Raw genomic sequence first — 20,238 nt, 5'->3', positions numbered from 1 at the left:
ACACAGGCTAGGGTTACCAGATTTTAACAATAAAATCCAGTGATCCCCTTCTGAGAGGCAGAGGGGGACATGAACTCAGGGTCGCCAGGGGTATCAGTCACAGGCGACTAACATTAGCCAGGGAAAGTGTAGGGGGTGTAGGGAAGTGTAGGGAGGGATTGTATCCCCCTGATGAAGCCACATGACCCGGTGGCATAAAGCATAGGGGAAGGGCTCTGACGTCACAACGCATTCAGGATCTAACGGCGAATACAGGCAGTGTGCAGAGTACACATAGAGGATTGTTAAAGAGTTGAAAAAGGATAAGGCACTATGTTCTTCTTCTTTTTTTTTGCAATATTAATATGGAGAATTAAAGAGTGGAGGAAAAGGAAATGGTAGACCCCTGGAGGAGAGAGGGAGAAATCCATCCATCCTAATCCAGCACAGGGATCAGCTAACCTGAGAGACCCCAGGTGGAAAAATAGAAATATTATAATTTAGAATTTAGTAATCCTGGAAGGATATCTACCACTGGAAAAGATCTTATCTGTCCATTAAAGGACAAAAAGCTGTTTCAGCCTAATTTTCAGTTAGGCTTAAAGTGAGGTGAGCGCGTAAGAAAATCATATCCAGTCCATTCGATTTTGTTGATTTTTTTTTAGTTTTTCATGAAGCAGACACAGTTTTGGATTTATTATTTTCACTTTAATATTTTTTGTGAATTCTGGACAATTTTGGTTGATTTTATTTATATATATATATATATATATATATATATATATATTAATATTTATTTTCACAAGCTGATATATATTTCACTTTTATATATTAGTTTGGTTTTTGGATCACATGTTTTTATTTAACAACTGGCATATTATCATATTGATTAATTTAGTGGAGCGCGGAACATATTAATTATTTTAAATTAGTTATATGCACTATTATATGAGTAAGTGTTCAGTGTCAGTGAACCACGTATGTGTTAATTTAACTTAATTGAATAATTATTGAGGCACTTTAATATTCACCATAGTAGATCGCAAGCACCATTAAAAATTTTAGATGATTTGCATGGCTGTGCCCTCTATCTAAAATTGAGAAATAACCACCTTGTTTTCCAGATATGTGATAGAAGTGAAACATGGATGTAGGTAGGTGCAGTCTCTTTTCTCAGCAGGTGGCGCTCAACTGCACAGACACTGCAGCGTAAGATGAAGTCAAGAGGTTTTTTTTTTTGCCTTGTTCTAGATCAGCTGTGGGTATAGTGTACAGAATATAGGGGTTTTCTATTTGTGTCTGTCTTTTTTTTTTTATCTCTGTTGGTTGAAGGCAGCACAGTGGCTAAATGGTTAGCACTTCCGCCTGGCAGTACTAGGGTCATTGGTTTGAATCCCAACCACGACACCACCTGCCTGGAGTTTGCATGTTCTCCCTGTGCCTGCATGGGTTTCCTCCAGTTTCCTCCAACACTCCAAAGACATGCTGGTAGGTTAATTGGCTCCTGTCTAAATTGGCCCTAGTATGTATGAATGTGAGTTAGGGACCTTAGATTGTACACCCCTTGAGGGTTAGGGACTGATGTGAATGTACAATATATAAGTAAAGTGCTGCGTAAATTGACAGCGCTATGTAAGTACCTGAAATAAATAAATAAAATAATAAATAAGTGTTACTAAACCCAGGACCCTTCATTTACTCTATCTGGTCTACCTCAGTACACAGAACATGGAAATATATAATTATTTCAGTAAATATAAACTGCTAAATACCTTTTCTTATCAGCAGTTAGAGCAGTCTTGTGACTTCTATCAGTGTCCAGCATAGCACATGTTAAAGCGTGTAGGAGGAGTTTTCTTTCTGCTCTAGGAGGATGCAAAACTCCTGACCCCATCTGGACAGTGCTGTGCAGATCACATGCACTCTCCCAAGAAAAAAAAACCTTCTCTAGCAATACACACAAAACTGAGCATGTGCAGAGTGTCTCCACAGGATATGTCTTATCAGGAGATAAGAGGGAGATACTGGAAGAAGGGGAGGATCAGAGAAGTCAGGCTCAAACAGTATTTTTAAACAATGCAGAGGATTAACCCACAGTGAGTATAACAAGCATGCTTTACTGCATATACAGACTGATTTTACTGTTTTGGGTTTAGTAACACTAAGTATTCAACATATTAATCTATGGTTTCCTGGGTCAATGGGGAAGTGATCTGGTTGAATGCTGCCACCCCATGTGACTCTGGCAGCCATCTTGGGTCAGGCATAGTCTTTTTAGGACCCTGCCTCTCGGGCTTGGCGCACATTTTGCAAGTGGACAGGGTAGGTACAGGTTGTCTGTCAGGGAAAGTGAATAGTGGTAGGGAAAGGTTCCAGCTGAGTAGAGACAGAAGAGGGACACGCTATCCTTCTTAGGAATCTCTCTCCATTAGCCAGGCTGCATTCCACCCTTGGAGACAGATGTTTTCAATGCATCAGAACCTGCTCCACACTAAATTTTTGACACAGGACTATGAGTGTTCCCATCTGGGAGCCTTCCCACTGGAATGTTTGTACCTTTGAGCCATTCCTTCAATACAAGCTTGTTAATTGCAACTGGACTCGCTGCCACCATACTATGCTGCACCCACCCACACTCAGATATCTTCTGTTCTGAGAGGGCTCCACTATGCTTCAAATTGGTTCAATGGAGAGCTTCCTGGTTCCATATGGCCCACATCTCAATAACCTTTTTGCATATACTGTACTTTCTAGATATAGTTATGGCGTTCAAAGACAATTAATTTGTATGTATTTAGTTGGCTACTATGCAGAGACAAGTACTTTGTTTCAAATGTTCTACTGGATATTTTATACTCTGTTTGGATCTGTTTCAGATCTTACGCGCATACTGTATTATTCTGGAGCACCTACTGGAAAACGAAGAAACACAGATCAATGGCTTCTGTATCATAGAGAACTTCAAAGGATTCACAATGCAACAGGCTTCTGGCATTAAACCATATGAACTGAAAAAGATGGTGGACATGCTGCAGGTAAATTCACAATGAATACTATATTATTCGGTAGTGTGAAGTGTTTAAACAAAGCAGATAATGGCAACCAGCAACACCTTCAAATAAATCACATACAGCAACATTAAAGTAAACCTAGCACAAACTTTGGCAATTCAGACAGAGCATGTTATAAATAATGCACAAGGAAACGTTGTACTTGGTAAAAACTACTTTTAAAAAAAACAAATCAGAATATTCAGAAATACAGAAAGTTGAAATAATATGTAAAGGCTTTTAAAAATGTGCTAGACTCTGCCCTCCCCCTTAAACCTTCATATTGACCCTTTTATGAAATAGGTGCTTCACATTTAGGAGTGCTTGGGTCTGATTGAAACAGATTTACATTTAAAGAGAAACTTCAGCCTTATTTAAAAAACAATAAGGTCACCAGCTCTAAATACTGTAGCTGCTGAATTAGAAAAAATCAGGTACCAGTCCCCAGGACCGCCATCTTGGATTTGGGAATGGGCTGTAAATTCCTGAAGAATTGTAGCTAGCCTGACAATGTGGGAATGGACATGTAGCCTCTTGAACATGTGCTGAGTCCCAGGAGGCTGTGGGCAGGGGATGGGCCCAAGTGGACATCATTCTTACCTAGGTGAGAATTGAAGACGTAGGAGTGGATAACTAGCAATAAAAAGGTACCCACTCGCTGTAAAAAAAAAAAATCAAAAGTGTTGTGTTATGGGTGGTGGTGGAGAAGAGGACTAGCAACACTTTTGAACAAACGTCTGCTTCTAGTTCACCTGCTTGTAACCAGATTGTAGGGTTTGAAGTCAACACATATTTGTAATGCTATGGAAAGCTGACCATTCATGGGGAGAAGTATTAAATGGTCAAACTATACAGGATATTTTATGCCAGTCTCACTGTGTTTATACCACAAAGGGTCACATTAGGAGACATAAGGTTACTGGCAGTAGTATTAGAAATCAGAATATTTTGATTGGCTGTCTATTGTTCTCCACTGTTTCCTCAGAGATACGCTGAAACCAGAGAGAGCAATAGAGTCTACCTGCCATAATGTCACGTATCTAGGTCGAGTTGACTAGAGGGTTTCCCTTACACCTTCTGTCCCATTTCCCCAGGAGTTGATGACAGGATATAACAGGGTACACAGTGGCATGGGTGCCTGTAGAAGATCCAGACCAGAAGATGCTCCGGGTATTGCAGGAGATACAGCAACTGCAGGACTGGTATCTATGCAGAAGGCAACTTAGGAGCTTGCAGATGCAGAATCTTGGAGCATAGTAAGGTAGGCAGGGTTGAGCAACAACTGAGAAGCAGAAGTGCAGAATCAGGAAACAGAAGCAGAGTCAAGGCCAAGCCAAGGTCAGTATCAGATGAGTGGAGAATGTACTGAATCAGCAGACAGAGGATAAGCTTGGGTCACAATCAGGGGCAGACAACTCATGGGGCCCCCGGGCAATAGGAGATCATGGGGCCCCTGTGTCCTTGCCCAAACTCAAAAAAGCCTATGAAAAAGGTACCAGGGGGATCTCATGGGGCCCCCTACTGACCCCGGGCCCTCGGGCAGTGCCCGAGTTTCCAAATGGTCAGTCCGCCCCTGGTCACAATAGAATATCAGGATCAAGCAGAATCAAGACGAAGCATGAACTACTTGGTCACTGGTCACAGAAGCTGACACCCACTCAGCGATCTTCTGAACTTCTGTACAGCTTTAAATAGTCCATTAGGCACCAAAACGTCAGTGTCCAACGTGTACGTTTGTCCATGCTCACACATCTATGGCTCTCACTCTGTGTGCGGGTGTAAGCTCATATGTTCGCTCATTGCTGTGAATACAATTCCCCTAACACGTAATCTGGGGCCATGACATGGTCTTTAGAAAGCACATGCTCTGACATGTACTAAAAAAAAAATGTGTGTGTGCTGGATCAAAGTGGGGTCACCTGAGTGTATAATTATTCAGGGATTAAACAAGTTTATGGCTCCTTTCACACTAATGGTAGTGTTTATTGCTCCACCCCCCAAAAGTGATCAAATGTGCATCACTTTTTAGAAGGTGGTGAAAGAAGGTTTGTTCAGGAAGCAATACTACCACCTCCTGATGCCTGTTTGTGTTTTTTTTTAATTGCTGAACAGCAATTTTACATTGTGAGACTGCATCTTAACTGCAAATCAAGAATTTGGCTTGCGGTTGCGGCGTGACGTGGCCCCATTCATTTACATGGAAGAGTCTGACAGGCAGTGCGCCTGTCAAATCTGCATGTAGCATTAAAACTGCAACATCAAGATGCAAAGCATTGTGGTCGTGGTAGTGTGTACTCCTCTGAGCAGCACAATATCTGCTTGTAGGTGGGCGGTTGGGGTGGTAAGAAAAAAGTAGATCAACTGCTTGCTTTTCCCACCCCCTGGCGCCTGTGTATAAGGAGCCTATAGATCACATTTCATTCTGACATTCTGTTAAAATACTGACTGAGGCAGAGAGGCCCCCTTGAAATATCACCAAATACTCACATATAGCAGCACTTTTGCCAGATAAGTAGAGGTCTGTCCTGATTCTTTTATTTATTTTTTTATTAAAGGTATTTATATAGTGTCAACAGTTTACAATGCACTTTACATATTGTACATTCACATCATTCCCTGTCTTACAATCTAAGGTTTCTATCTCACACGCATACGAGGTTTGACAATTTATTCCCCGGTTTGGTGGTGGCGTACCACTATGGTGGTGAGTCACACAGCAATTCGCACTTGAGCATGTTATAACGTGTTCTAACGTGTTCTAACTTGCAGTCTTCTGCATTGAAGACCAGTTGACTCCGTCTATACGGAGTAGAAGAAGAAAAAACACATGTGTGCATTGCACTGTTGGCAGAAAATGAGTGACAGGAATCTGGAACAGTGGATTAACATCAAATTTTGCTTGAAAATTGGCAGAAGTGCAAGTGAAACTTTGATTCTGTTACGGCGGGCTTATGGTGAATATTCCATGAAGAAATCAAGTGTTTTTGAAAGGCATAGGTGGTTTAAGGAGAGACAGGGAGATGTCCACGATGTGGTCACAAAGTGGTCAGCCAGAAACGTGAAGGATGGATACAAATGTGGACAGAGTGAGGACCCTTGTAGGTTGAGAGTGAGGACCCTTGTAGGTTGAGAGTAAGGACCCTTGTATGTTGAGAGAGAGGACCCTTGTATGTTCAGAGTGAGGACCCTTGTATGTTCAGAGTGAGGACCCTTGTATGTTCAGAGTGAGGACCCTTGTATGTTCAGAGTGAGGACCCTTGTATGTTAAGAGTGAGGATCCTTGTATGTTCAGAGTGAGGACCCTTGTATGTTCACAGTGAGGACCCTTGTATGTTCAGAGTGAGGATCCTTGTATGTTGAGAGTGAGGACCCTTGTATGTTGAGAGTGAGGATCCTTGTATGTTGAGAGTGAGGACCCTCGTATGTTCAAAGTGAGGACCCTTGTATGTTCAAAGTGAGGACCCTTGTATGTTCAAAGTGAGGACTCTTGTATGTTCAGAGTGAGGATCCTTGTATGTTGAGAGTGAGGACCCTTGTATGTTCAGAGTGAGGACCCTTGTATGTTCACAGTGAGGACCCTTGTATGTTCACAGTGAGGACCCTTGTATGTTCAGAGTGAGGATCCTTGTATGTTCAGAGTGAGGACCGTTGTATGTTGAGAGTGAGGACCCTTGTATGTTAAGAGTGAGGATCCTTGTATGTTCAGAGTGAGGACCCTCGTATGTTGAGAGTGAGGACTCTGGTATGTTCAGAGTGAGGACCCTTGTATGTTCAGAGTGAGGACCCTTGTATGTTCAAAGTGAGGACTCTTGTATGTTCAGAGTGGGGATCCTTGTATGTTGAGAGTGAGGACCCTTGTATGTTCAGAGTGAGGATCCTTGTATGTTGAGAGTGAGGACCCTTGTATGTTCAGAGTGAGGACCCTTGTATGTTCAGAGTGAGGACCCTTGTATGTTCAGAGTGAGGACCCTTGTATGTTCAGATTGAAGTTTGAGTATCAGAATGATGGCAGAAGAATTGAACATGAACAAGGAAACAGTTAGGCAGACAGAGGATTTGGGAATGAGAAAGATATTAGCAAAGATGCTGCTTTTAATCTTGACAGATCAGAAAGAATGTCCTCTTCAAGTTTTATCCAGTCTTTTGAAGAATGAAGAATACAGAGGTGTTTGATAGGGTTATCACCAGGGGCGGACTGACAACTCATGGGGCCCCCGGGCAATAGGGGATCATGGGGCCCCTGTGTCCTTGCCCAAACTCAAAAAAGCCTATGAAAAAGGTACCAGGGGCATCTCATGGGGCCCCCTACTGACCCCGGGCCCTCGGGCAGTGCCCGAGTTTCCAAATGGTCAGTCCGTCCCTGGTTATCACTGGTCCAGTCCAGGAATTAAATGTTTCACATCTCATACTAGGGCCAGTTTAGACAGGAGCAAATTAACCTTCCAGCCTGTCACAGAAATGTAGGAAAAAACTGGAGAAACCAAAGAAAATCCATGCATGTACAATGTACACAGAGAATATCAAACTCCATGCAGGTAGTGGGCTGGTTGGAATTTAAACTGAGGACCCCAGTGCTGCATAGCACAAGTGCAAACCACTAAGCCATTGTGCACCACTGCTTTTTAATTATGAACACCTGTCACTATAGCCATGTTTCTTTCATACAAGTATGGCTTTGTTTCTAAGATCGGTATGCATTGTGGAACTTTATATTTTGTTCACATTTGTTACCAACAGGACTCCTTTCCTGCCAGGTTTAAAGCTGTTCATTTCATACACCAGCCCTGGTACTTCACTACCACCTACAATGTCGTCAAACCATTTCTGAAGAGTAAACTCCTTGAGAGGGTGAGTCAGTAAATAAGCAACTAAAAGTTTTCTTAGGATGGATGGCCGCTTCTGCATTATGTTACTACTGTACAGTGACTCAGTGACTGCATACATGGCTATTGTCAACATAATTTAAGATGAACAACACTAAGGTCATTAGGTTGACAGTATGTTCATGATTTCTTAGAAATTACAGAAGGCTTCTAGTGAAGGACCACTGATATTATATTCCCAAGATAATTCTGCTTTTATATGCATATACAAACCTTGAGAGATTAGAATTTCTGCTGAAGCTTCGCGGAAATGATTAATGTTATTTAGTCTAAAATTGGAAATAGCCAAAGGCAAGGCATGTTTGGTAGATTGAATTAAAATAGCAGTTCAGGAAAACTTTTTTTTTTTAGTTTGAACCCCTATCAGGTCCTATTAACTGATACCTGCCGGGTTAGAAGTGTGGGGAAAGGAATACAGACAGCAATAACTAATAAAAAAACATATCTAGAATAGTGTGGAAGGGTTGGAACGTATAAAGCCAATGTTGTAGATTGTGGCCCCTTTTGTGGGCATCTGTTGGCACTTGGGATAGAAAGCGCATTTAATTTTTTCCAATTGGAGACACAGACAGCAAGCCTTGGACTTTTTTTTATCACTGATGTTTCCACATGCTACCTAGACTGACCTCTGTTTGCTATATAAGACAGTAAATCTAGCAAAATATTCCTATCGCACACGTTCTTGGAAATGGCTTATGACAGATGGCTGTCGTATCAAATGTTGGCTGGGAACCAGTATCAACATAATATATTGCCAGCACACCATGGGTCTTCAAAATTGCGTCCAAAAACTTAATTAAAACGCTCACATTACGATAACAAATTGTGATGTTTCGGGGTCACACAGGACCCCCTCATCAGACATGTAATCATCATTACATGCCTGATGAAGGTGTCCTGCATGGCCCAGAGACGTCAGAATATTTTGTTGTGATGTGACCTCTTTATTAAAATTTTGGACACAATTTTGAAAATCCACGGAGTACTAGCAAAATATGCTTTATCTGATATCAGATAGGGGGTAATGGGATTTTGATAACTGAGCGGAAATTATTTCTGATTTTACCATGCACACAAAATAGCAGCTATAGCAGAAGTGCATGCGGCTCTGAAGGTTTTTACAAAATGATCATAAGAATAAGCTGATGTCAGCAAGACCATCAAGAATATGCCAAGTCTTTGTGAATACTATCTCAAACCATAAATTATAGCTCACATACCCTACTTATTACTAATTTGTTGGTCTTAGCTTGTTAGCTTATTTTATCTAAACTTCAGCTGTTGAGAAAAAATAATAAATGCACATTTCATTGCAGCTAAAAAAAAATGTGCATTTACTATTTTTTTGTAGGAGCCTTGAAAGCATTGCACCTGCAATCAGTAGATCGCAGGTGCAATGCAGAGCTCCTGCAGGCTGTCAGTGTAAGCTGTCTGCTCGTACCTTGTACGGGCCGGCAGTTACACAATGACAGGAATATTCAATAAAATACCTAGCGTTCAACAGAGCCCTTGTAGTTTACTGAGAACTACAAGTCGACAGCCGCAAAGGCTGTCAGTACTTGTACTTCATTCATTCACAGAACTCTGTGAGTGAATGACAAAGCCATGTGGGTGGAGACCTGCAAGGCCACGCTCTATTCAAATAGTGACAGCAGGCGTGGGGAGAAGATACCTGCACCTGCTGTCATGGGGGGGGGGGGGAATCCTGAAAACATTGTTATTGTTGTATTCATATATTGTCTTACTCATTATTGTGTCATTATTATATTTTGCTTTCCTTTTATCATAGAGATATATCATAAAATATGAATGGTTTTGATGGGCTCTTGTAACACTCTCATTCTTTATGAGATACACACTAAACATTGGTAGATCCTTTGGAACATTACAGGCAGTTTCCCCATATCCATTGCTAGTTGTTTAGACAAAAACTGTTGTAGCTCATAAACTCCAAACAGGGCCACAGGACGTGTTGGTTTAAAAAAAAATTCAGTAATACCATATAGTTATATTAAAGCCCAACTCTAGAAAACCTAAAAGTTATTCCTTGTAGTGTGGCTGTGACCACAATGCAAGAGTTAAGTGCTCGTTTAGGTCTAGGGGACATAGTAAGGAAGATCTACTTACCTGATCCTCCATGTTGCTAGACCTGTTCTTGCTTTGTTTTCCCCCACATGCTCCAGCAGTCTATGGTCCTGATGTTATCAAGACCAATGCAGGGTTCACAGCACTGGATGTGATGACACCAAAGGGCAGGCCATCATTGGAGTGCGGGGCAGTACCATCTGCTGCAAAGAATCAGGTAACTTAAAATGTGCTTCTTCTGTCCCCTAGACTTAATGAGCAACTAACATCAGCAGTGCAGGGAAAATTTTAACTTTCCCAGAGTTGAGCTTTAAAGACAACACAAGTCAGAGGTAGTCCAACACCCTCCCAGAGTATAATGTGAACAGTACCAGCACTGGAAGGGCAGGGAAGTGTTTACTGGAAATAGATGGGGCTTCATGGCTGATGGCCATAATGTATAGATCTGACAAGTGTCAGCCTGCTGACGTATATAGGAGCTCTGAGGTGTGTAGGAGATGTGATGGGTTTGTATGCTGCGCTTAGAAGAAGTAAATGGTTGTAGACATGTGCGTCTCGTTTCTTTATGATTTGTTTTTTTGGATTAAAATTACATATTCGGAGATTAGGATGTATATGACTCTCCAAATGGACATATTAGCAAATGTCAACGAATCAAAAAAAAGTTATAATGAAATTAATGAATACATTTGTTTCATTCACATGATGGCACATGATGCAATAGTAGTCCCCATGGGCCCGTGGGGAAATTAATTCAATTTTCAAATTCATTCGATAATTTGGATAACAAATGGTTCTGAATTTCGTTCCATTCATTATTTTGGATGCACACAATGCCAATCAATATTGTCTAATCAGCTCATGCCATTTTTCTTGGTTGGTTGGACTAGTGTCCGTAAATAATACATCAAATATATAGCAATCTTACAGAAAAACTGCAAACTTTTATTGAATCTACCCTAACCAAGGAATATACAAAATGAATCCCGAAAACGAATTAGTTCAACTTAACGAATATGATGAAACAAAATTGTTCAATGAACGAATGCATCCAAAACGAAATGAAAATGATTGACCTACACATGTCTAAATTGTTGGGAGTCCTCTTCATACACTGCTGTGTGTTACATATTCCAGAATTCCTCCTAGATTGTAAGCTCGAAAGAGCAGGGCCCTCGATCCCCTCATGTTTTGCATTGTATTGGTATTGTTCTGTCACATGTTCTGTCCCCCTTTGTAATGTACAGCGCTGAGCGAACTATTGGCGCTTTATAAATACTGTATAATAATAATAATGTTTCATTCTGTCCCAGTTCAGTGCATTACATACTCTACATTGCTCCACTCTGCAGGCTGTGCTCTGTATTATATCATTCATACCACTAAATATTACAATATTAAAGCATAACTAAAGGTAAAACTTTTTTTTAGTTTTGGATAGAGAGGAGAGAGTTTAGAACCCCGGTAAGGTTTTATTACTGTGTGTGCCCCCATTAGGGAGATTCACCCTCTCTATTTGTCCTGTTTACCATTATCACTGAAAATGAAAGTGAACGAAGCCCCATACTTTGGGTTGTCCCCAGAAAAGTAATATGGGGAAGATTTTCCAATGGGGACATTAGTTCTGGTGACCTGGGGGTGCCCAAGGAATTCACTTAATTTAAGAAAGTTCCTGTTTTGGCTATGGGACAGGAAGTGAAAGAAAATTTCCCCAATGGGACACAGATGGCAAAAAATAAACTGGCCATGGTTATAACCTTCCTTTACTCTATCCAAAATGAAAAAAAAAGTTTTGCCTATAATCCTACTTTGACATTAAATTTATTTATATCACTGAGGCTATCAAACACCTCCTGATTCAGCAAGTGGGCAAATTTTTGTTAACAATAATAATAAGTCAAGTAGTGACCACTGTCCGACTCTTCCGACTGAAGGTTAGCCAATGTGTCCAAAACTTGTTTTCAGAAGGAATGATTCAATGAACTAGTGTCCGCAATATTAGTGTGCTTTGAAATCTGTCATTAGAAATGAAACCTAGTAACTATCACAAGTGGAATGAGTGTCTCAATATGAAGTCTTTATGAAGTTTAATCTTGGGTGAGGAAATTTTCTGTTTCAATATTTTTTATTGAAAATTTAACTTTATACAACCAAAAGAAATGGTACAGTGATGCATATACCTTTCCAGATGTCATTGTAAAAATCTGATATAGCATTGTAATTCAATAATGAAAACATCAGTAAAGAAAACATCTAATCTAGGACCTTTCGGATTAGGCATGACAGATTGTTGGGTATATGTAAAGAGTCAATACCTAAATTGGTGAAGGAAGGTTATGGAGGAAGGGAGAGGAGGGAAAAATAAATATTTTGGTGAGGGAATTAAAAAAAAAAACCTGTGCTGAGGAAACCACATGGGCTGCCATTGCTGATCTGTTAAACTCTTGCTGACTTCATTCTTCAAACCATTCTGAAACACTGGCCTAAAACAAGTATGTAGACAAGAAGTTCTCACTTCACCAACTGCCTACTTTTTTTTCAGAAAACACTGAAGCCAGAGACAGCCAGTAAACAGCATTTTTGGAACAAGTTCAGCAGTGGCAGCCAATGCTCACAACAATGAGCTAAATAAAATTTTAATATTTTTTCCCTAGGTGTTTGTACATGGGGATGACCTGGAGACTTTCTACAAAGAAATTGGTGCCGACATACTACCGGCTGATTTTGGAGGAAATTTGCCAAAATACGATGGACGAACAGTGTCTGAGAAGCTCTTTGGACCAAGAAATGATTCTGAAGATACAGCTCTTTGAAGAACAAAATATATGTTATATGCCTTAAGTATGTCAATACAAACATGTTGAGTGTTTCCTAGTTCTACCAGTAGTAATTAGGTCTACTATAAGCACTATGACATTGACAAATAATCAGGATCTATCTAAACTGTCTTATATATCTACTGTATATACTTAAAGGTTATATGTGGATATATATAGATCTGTAGTAGTGGAAACAATATAAATTTTCAGGATATTGAGGAAAAAAGCATCATGTTTATTCATTTCATGCTTTTTACACATGTTCACCACCCCACCCTCACCCTCGCCTTCCCTCCTCTTATGCCTCTATCCAGTCTAGGAATCAGGAAGAACTGATGAGCAGTAATTGGTCATGTTGCCACCAAACTTCAGTACTTGCTAAGGTTATGGGAAAGTCTCACTAAGCTCTTTGTATGAACAAAATTGCAGGAAGTGAGGATGACTACTTCGTTCCTGTCTCCTGTAATTTATCTGTTTTGGGTGGAAAATGTGGGATGGGTGAGGTATGGTAATCAATCCAAAAAAATTATGGTAATGCAATGTCATCCATATGGGATGTCTTGCCTAGAGGACTTGGCAAGGGTGGCCATATATGACCGCATGATCTGGAAGGAAATGAGCCCTTGACATCAGAACATGGTGGAAGAGTTCTGTAACTGAAAGAGGACATTCATTTTATCTAATTTTTACTGGCGTCAATCAAGTGGTTACTGCAAGTCTTGGCATTGTGGCAATTTGGATGACCACAGATGCATTTTTAAGAGATTTGCCAATGTCAGATCACCCTATCGTCTTCTGAGGCTATGTATAGCTTGAGCAAGCAAGTCAGGATGCTCAAAAAACAACTGCCATGGTCACAAGGGGTTCTGCACCAAAACCCCAGTGCAGTTTTTGCACTACTGAGAGAAAGATACGGCCTGCACACTTTTATCATGCTTGTGGAAGGAACCCCCATCATGGGACTGTACAACCCCACAAACAACCACCTTGATTCCACCCCACCATGACCATCTGATCAATTATGATAACAAAGAAAACGAAGTGTGGAAAATTTTGGTCGCAGTCCCTTTATTTGCATTTTAAAACAAATATGATAACCTTTGTTGTACCATACCTTTAAACATTAAACACACAGGCCAATACCACCATTAAAACTTTAAACAAACCACCTGCTCAGTCTTTCAGGACTTGAGCACCCAGTAACTGCTCCAACCACCAGGTACCACCATAAACAATGTCCACTTACACCTGTGGGGCAACATTACCTAGCTCAGTCTTTTAGGACTCAAGCACCAACCACCACCACCAACCACCAGGTACCACCTTAAACAGTGTCTGTCCACACAGCTGCGAGAAGGGGAGGGGAGTTGACAGCTTGATTGAAGATTTAGACTGTTGTACCAGATTGCAGATGTTGGCACTTATAAACTAAAACAATTCATCCCCATTGGCTGCTTGATTTACTTTCAAATTTTGTTTCTAAGCATTTTTTTTAACTAAAGGATAAGTTCACCTTTGGGAACACATTACATGTTCCACTTGTTTTTAGGATGGAACATGTAACATGTTCCTAATGCTGCAGCCACGTCCTGCTGCATCCCCTTCCCTCCCCCTCGTGACAGAAGTACGGGGAGAAGTTCCCCGTACTAGCTGTCATTTTTTTAAAAACAGTGCGGCCATGCAGGGCTCCACCGATATGGTCGCATCATTCATTCACAGTATTCTGTGAATGAACCACAAGTCCCAACATCCTTAGTGGATGTCAGCTTGTAGTTCCCAATTAACTACCATGGTGCTGTGAAGCGTTGTGGTAGTTCATTGATTCTTCCTGTCAGTATACTGTATCTGCTTGTCCGTACATCCCGTATAGGCAAGCAGATATACTGACAGGCCTACAGGAGATCTGCATGGCACCAGTGATCTGCTAGTGTATGGTGCAATGCCTTACAGGCACTGTAAGGAGATATGTCTTATTAACTGTCATCCATTTTGTATAATGCCTCCATTTCTAGATGTGAGAACAGTTAGTTTCGCTTGTAACTTCACTCTTGTTTTCTGAGACTAGTTTAATTTCTGATGAAGCAGCACTACATTATATGGTATCCCTCAGTTTCTGTTCTTCACGTAACTATATTGATAAGAATGACATGTTTTATTGGTCAGCCTAAGATTAAGCAACACCCACTGAGATCTGTAAAACAGTTCTTGAGTTCTTGTTTTGCATTAAACTTTCAGAGATTTAGCTTGCACACTTCGGAGTCTGGAGCTTTATTTCTCCCAGGCCTGGTGGTGAAAATAACGAGGACAGGGGCTACAGACATAGGCTATTGCCCTTGTCCTTGTTATTTTCACCACCAGGCCATGGAGAAATAAAGCTCCAGACTCCGAAGTGTGCAAGCTAAATCTCTGATTAGGAATTAGTCATTAGTAATCTCTGATTACCTGATAGGAATCATCCTCCTGCAAGAAAAAAATAAATAGATGCACATTTTTTTACCTGCAAAAAAATTGTGCATTATTTTTGGTCAAAAGGTGAGCTTATCCTTTAAAGCTATGAATGATTGAAGACCAGGGGCGGACTGACCATTTGGAAACTCAGACACTGCCCGAGGGCCCGGGGTCAGTAGGGGGCCCTATGAGATGCCCCTGGTACCTTTTTCATAGGCTTTTTTGAGTTTGGGCAAGGACACAGGGGCCCCATGATCCCCTATTGCCCGGGGGCCCCATGAGTTGTCAGTCTGCCCCTGTTGAAGACCATACAGGAAGGAAAGGAGGAGTTGGTTGTAGGGGGTGACAAGTCCCATGGTGACATTTGGTTAGCCCCGTGTCCCTAGCATGAGCTTGGGAATCTCTTCAAAGCGCTTTCATTCAGGAAAACAATATGAATTACCATTTGCATCTGCACAGAAAATAATATGATTGCAAATGAAAAGAAATACTTAGAAGTTTACTCCTGGTGAAGTCCCCAACTTTCCATTATCGATGGAAAACCAAGCACTATGCTAGGTAAAGAAAATGGCGCTTTGGTTCATTGTACGGTGTGGAACTTCAAATTCTTTCTTCTTTAATAAATGAGCACTAATTTCAGTAATGTTCAGTCTTTTACTTTACAAAACCCTGATGATGTGTTATTGTATAACTGTAACCATAGATAAACCATAAACATTAATCTGTTTTACATAAAATAATCTAGAAAGGAGTAATTGGCTCCAGGCATCCTACTTTACGGCCTGCTTTCCTAATGGCTTCTACATGCAGGCAGTTATTAGGATCTGTTTTATGTTAGTAGTACAGTGTAATTAACAGTGATCTACATTTACAGGACTAAGTACTGATTACTTTATAAGATGGATGACAGCATTTTTATGAAGAGATCTGGCCATCTAAAATATACTGTTACACGGCATAACCATTTGCCATCAGCCTATAATAATAAACATACTATTTTATAGATTTAACTTAATTCGACAATAACATTTAAGGAATCATTACCTAAATTTACGTACCCTTATATACAATTGAAAGCCATTTTATACACTTATCCAATTTTAAGTCTATTAACACATCAGGAAATGAGTTGTTTGACCGATCAGCTATAGTTTCTAAAATATATATCTAGCAAATAAAATAACTTCCATCATAAAGGGGGCTGTGGCACCTCAGACTCTACAAGATTAGCGTTCAGTTAAATAACTTTTACATATGTGCCTATTTTTCTTTTAAATCCAACATTTGCTTCATTTTTTTCCTCCTCCTGAAAGTTTCCTATATGAAGAAATTTTAAGTTGAAGCACCGGATATATTTTAGGGCTGGGGCGAGAGTGGAAATGTAATTAAAGTGACACTAAACTCAAGTTTTACAAAGAAAAAGTATGCTGAAACTTTGTATTTTTAACTCAAAAATTACCTTCTATTGCTCTCATTTTCCTCCAAGTCTCCAAAATTGTTTTTTTTTTTGTTGCTGTGATCGGAGAGTGGCTCCATGATCACACTGTACAGGCGTACCTCGGTTTACGAACGCCTCAGTTAATGTAATTTCGGTTTACGAATGAAAATCCATTGAAAATAATGCCTCGGTTTACAAATTTTTTTTCGCAATATGAAGCAAGTTTTCCCAGGATGCATTACACCTGGGAGGTTTATAGCACCGGCCCCGTACCTTTAAAGTGCACTTTATAAAAAGTTTTGAACAGATAAGACTTTTTTTTTACTTTTTTCTGACCTCCGGAACGGATTAATTGGTTTTCAATGCATTTACAAATTTTTTTTCGCAATACGAAGCAAGTTTCCCCAGGATGAATTCCGCCTGCGAGGTTTATAGCGCTGGCTTCTTGAATGCTGGAGTCTGTGGGTAGCACGTGGCGTTGAGTGTGGAGGTGTTGGAGCGGTTTTTGCATCGAGTTTTGGAGCCATTCTGGAAATTTTTAATCATGTCCTTGTACAGTATTTATGCCTTTAAAGTGCAGTTCATAGAGTTTTGAACAGATAAAATACTTTTTACTTTTTTCTGACCTCCGGAACAGATTAATTGGTTTTCAATTCATTCCTATGGGAAACTATGTTTTAGTTTACTAATTTTTCGCTATACGAAACGTCCCGCAGAACACATTACATTCATAAACAGAGGTACGCCTGTATATAGGAAAGTGGCCGTCCCCTCTTGCTCACTCCCAAGATAGACTTTGGGATTTGTAGTGTACATAGAATAGTGCACGTGACCACGACTAACATGCACTGTTCATTCTAAACAAATGGAAGTGAATGGGAAAAAGGAGAGGTTTGGGAGGAGGCAGGAAGAACAATTTCATGAAAAATAGATTACAGGGCCATCAAGTAGTGGATGTGTGTGAATTATATTTGGAAAATGAGGATTTTGTTTGATACCACTTTAAAGTGCAGTTGAACCCCTTTAATTCACTATGGTTTTGCAGTGGGACTACATATACTGTAATGAATATGCCTCATTTAACTTTTTTATTAACCAAGTGCTGGAGCAAGAGTTAGAAATCCTGTGTAGGCAGCACTAGAAGAGTCGGACTGCCATGCTTATCTTCAAGCATAAGCCCAGCTCTCTAATGAGCCCTCCTGATTTAATATAGAGCCAGGGGTGGACTGACAACTCATGGGGCCCCCGGGCAATAAGGGATCATGGGGCCCCTGTGTCCTTGCCCAAACTCAAAAAAGCCTATGAAAAAGGTACCAGGGGCATCTCATGGGGTCCCTACTGACCCCGGGCCCTCGGGCAGTGCCCGAGTTTCCAAATGGTCAGTCCGCCCCTGTATAGAGCTCAGTTGAGGGAGCAAGAGTAATGTTGATTAGAGCCGTGATCAGTAGGATGTGTCAATGTGCAAGAGAGATTGTGTGTAAGCCTCAGTCCGACTCTTCTATGTGCTGGCAGAATGGGGTTCTTTAACCCTTGCTGCAGCACTTAGCTGATTAAAAGCGCAAAATGTAAAAAGAAATATCCATTACCGTATATACAGTCTGACTGCATTACACTAGTACATTAAAATGTATGTATAGCCAAAACTTTTTTTTTTCATCTTGAATAGACTAGGGAATGGTGAAAACTCCCGTCAGTTAATTTTTTGCTTTCTATGTACCATATGGAAAATGTCTCAGAGATGCAAAAGGAAGTTAGAGGAAATCTCCCAGAGTGAAGGGAATTCCCCTGTTAGAGAGTTGTACCCTGAAAAGGTGATCCCATTGGCAGATTTCTCTAATAAAAAAATGCCTGATGCCCCTAAAAGTGGCTGTAAAAATTCCGTGTCAGCATAAGGTGAACTAACACTTTCAAATCAATGCCATTACTTGTTGGACCTCCTGCAAATGCATCTAACCTCACAAATATGTCTACTTTTTTGCGTTAGATAAATAATCTTTACAATATTCTTGATATACTATTGGGGGTTATCCATAGCAAACTATTCCCAATTTTTAAATATAGCCCATAATAGGCCTATGTTGAAAAGCATAATCAGAAACTGACCTTCAGTGGCTTAGCACACATAACTTGCAAGATCCTCTACTTGCAGATCCAGAATGATGCACATCATTGACGAGCAAGTGTAGAAATCTAAACATTGTAAAACACAGGTCATTGAGTTTCCTTCGAAGGGAATCTAACCAAACTCAGCAGAAACATCATACATAAGAGTTTTAGCATTGTTCTTTGTTTCATATGGATGAATATCTCTATAGAATACTTGTTTTTGTTGTTTTATCCTTGAAATAAACTCTGTTACATACTATACAGTTGCCTTCTCCTTTAGGAATGTGTGTTTTTTGTGGTTTGAAAAGTGTGTAGTCGATTTGTAAATCAAGTGCAGGGGTGGACTGACCATTCGAACACTCTGGCACTGCCCGAGAGCCCAGGGTCAGTAGGGGGCCCCATGAGATGCCCCTGGTACCTTTCATTGGCTTTTTCATAGGCTTTTTTGGGTGTTGGTGAGGACACAGGGGCCCCATGACCCCTATTGCCCGGGGGTCCCATGAGTTGTCAGTCCACCCCTGCACCAGTGTGAACCAGGGCTTAAGATGTTACTATGAACATACAGTCATGGCCGAAATTGTTGGCACCCTTGATATTTCTCCAGGAAATCATGTATTTCTCACGAAACGTATTGCATTAACACATGTTTTGCTATACACATGTTTATTCCCTTTGTGTGTATTGGGACAAAACAAAAAAAGGGAGGAAAGAAAGCAAATTCGACATAATGTCACACAAACCTCCAAAAATGGGCTGGACAAAAGTATTGGCACCCTTTCACAACTGCGGATAAATAAGAATGTTACAAGCATGTGATGCTCCTGTAAACTCACCTGGGGCAAGTAACAGGTGTGGGCAATATAGAAATCACACCTGAAAGCAGATAAAAAGGAGAGACGTTCACTTAACCTTTGCATTGTGTGTCTGTCTGTGCCACACTAAGCATGGACAACAGAAAGAGGAGACGAGAACTGTCTGAGGACCTGAGAACCAAAATTGTGGCAAAATATCAACAATCTCAAGGTTACAAGTCCATCTCCAGAGAACTAGATTTGCCTTTGTCCACAGTGCGCAACATTATCAAGAAGTTTGCAACCCATGGCACTGTAGCTAATCTCCCTGGTCGTGGACGGATGAGGAAAATTGATGAAAGATTGCAACGCAGAATAGTCCGGATGGTGGATAAGCAGCCCCAAACATGTTCCAAAGACATTCAAGCTGTCCTGCAGGCTCAGGGAGCATCAGTGTCAGCGCGAACTATCCGTCGACATTTAAATGAAATGAAACGCTATGGCAGGAGACCCAGGAGGACCCCACTGCTGACACAGAGACATAAAAAAGCAAGACTACAGTTTGCCAAAATGTACTTGAGTAAGCCAAAAGCCTTCTGGGAAAACGTCTTGTGGACAGATGAGACCAAGATAGAGCTT

The 20,238-nt window shown here is 40.7% G+C and overlaps 1 protein-coding gene across 1 annotated transcript in view; it reads left to right on the top strand.

Moving 5' to 3' along the window:
• The window catches only part of RLBP1 (retinaldehyde binding protein 1), a 91,793-nt gene extending 72,726 nt beyond the window's left edge, over nt 1-19,067 (top strand). The window contains exons 6-8 of the mRNA XM_089687675.1: nt 2,856-3,014; nt 7,767-7,877; nt 12,652-19,067. Of these exons, the coding sequence (XP_089543801.1) occupies nt 2,856-3,014; nt 7,767-7,877; nt 12,652-12,810 (429 nt within the window). The 3' untranslated portion in view covers nt 12,811-19,067. The remainder of the gene's footprint in view (nt 1-2,855; nt 3,015-7,766; nt 7,878-12,651) is intronic.
• The last annotated feature ends 1,171 nt before the right edge of the window (nt 19,068-20,238 follow it).

This window comes from Staurois parvus, unplaced genomic scaffold (genome assembly GCF_062004578.1).
Source record: "Staurois parvus isolate SC_StPar_1 unplaced genomic scaffold, SC_StPar_1.0 ptg000432l, whole genome shotgun sequence".
NCBI lineage: Eukaryota > Metazoa > Chordata > Amphibia > Anura > Ranidae > Staurois > Staurois parvus.
Note: the sequence above shows the minus strand (reverse complement) of the source record. Positions and strands in the feature narration are given on the sequence as shown.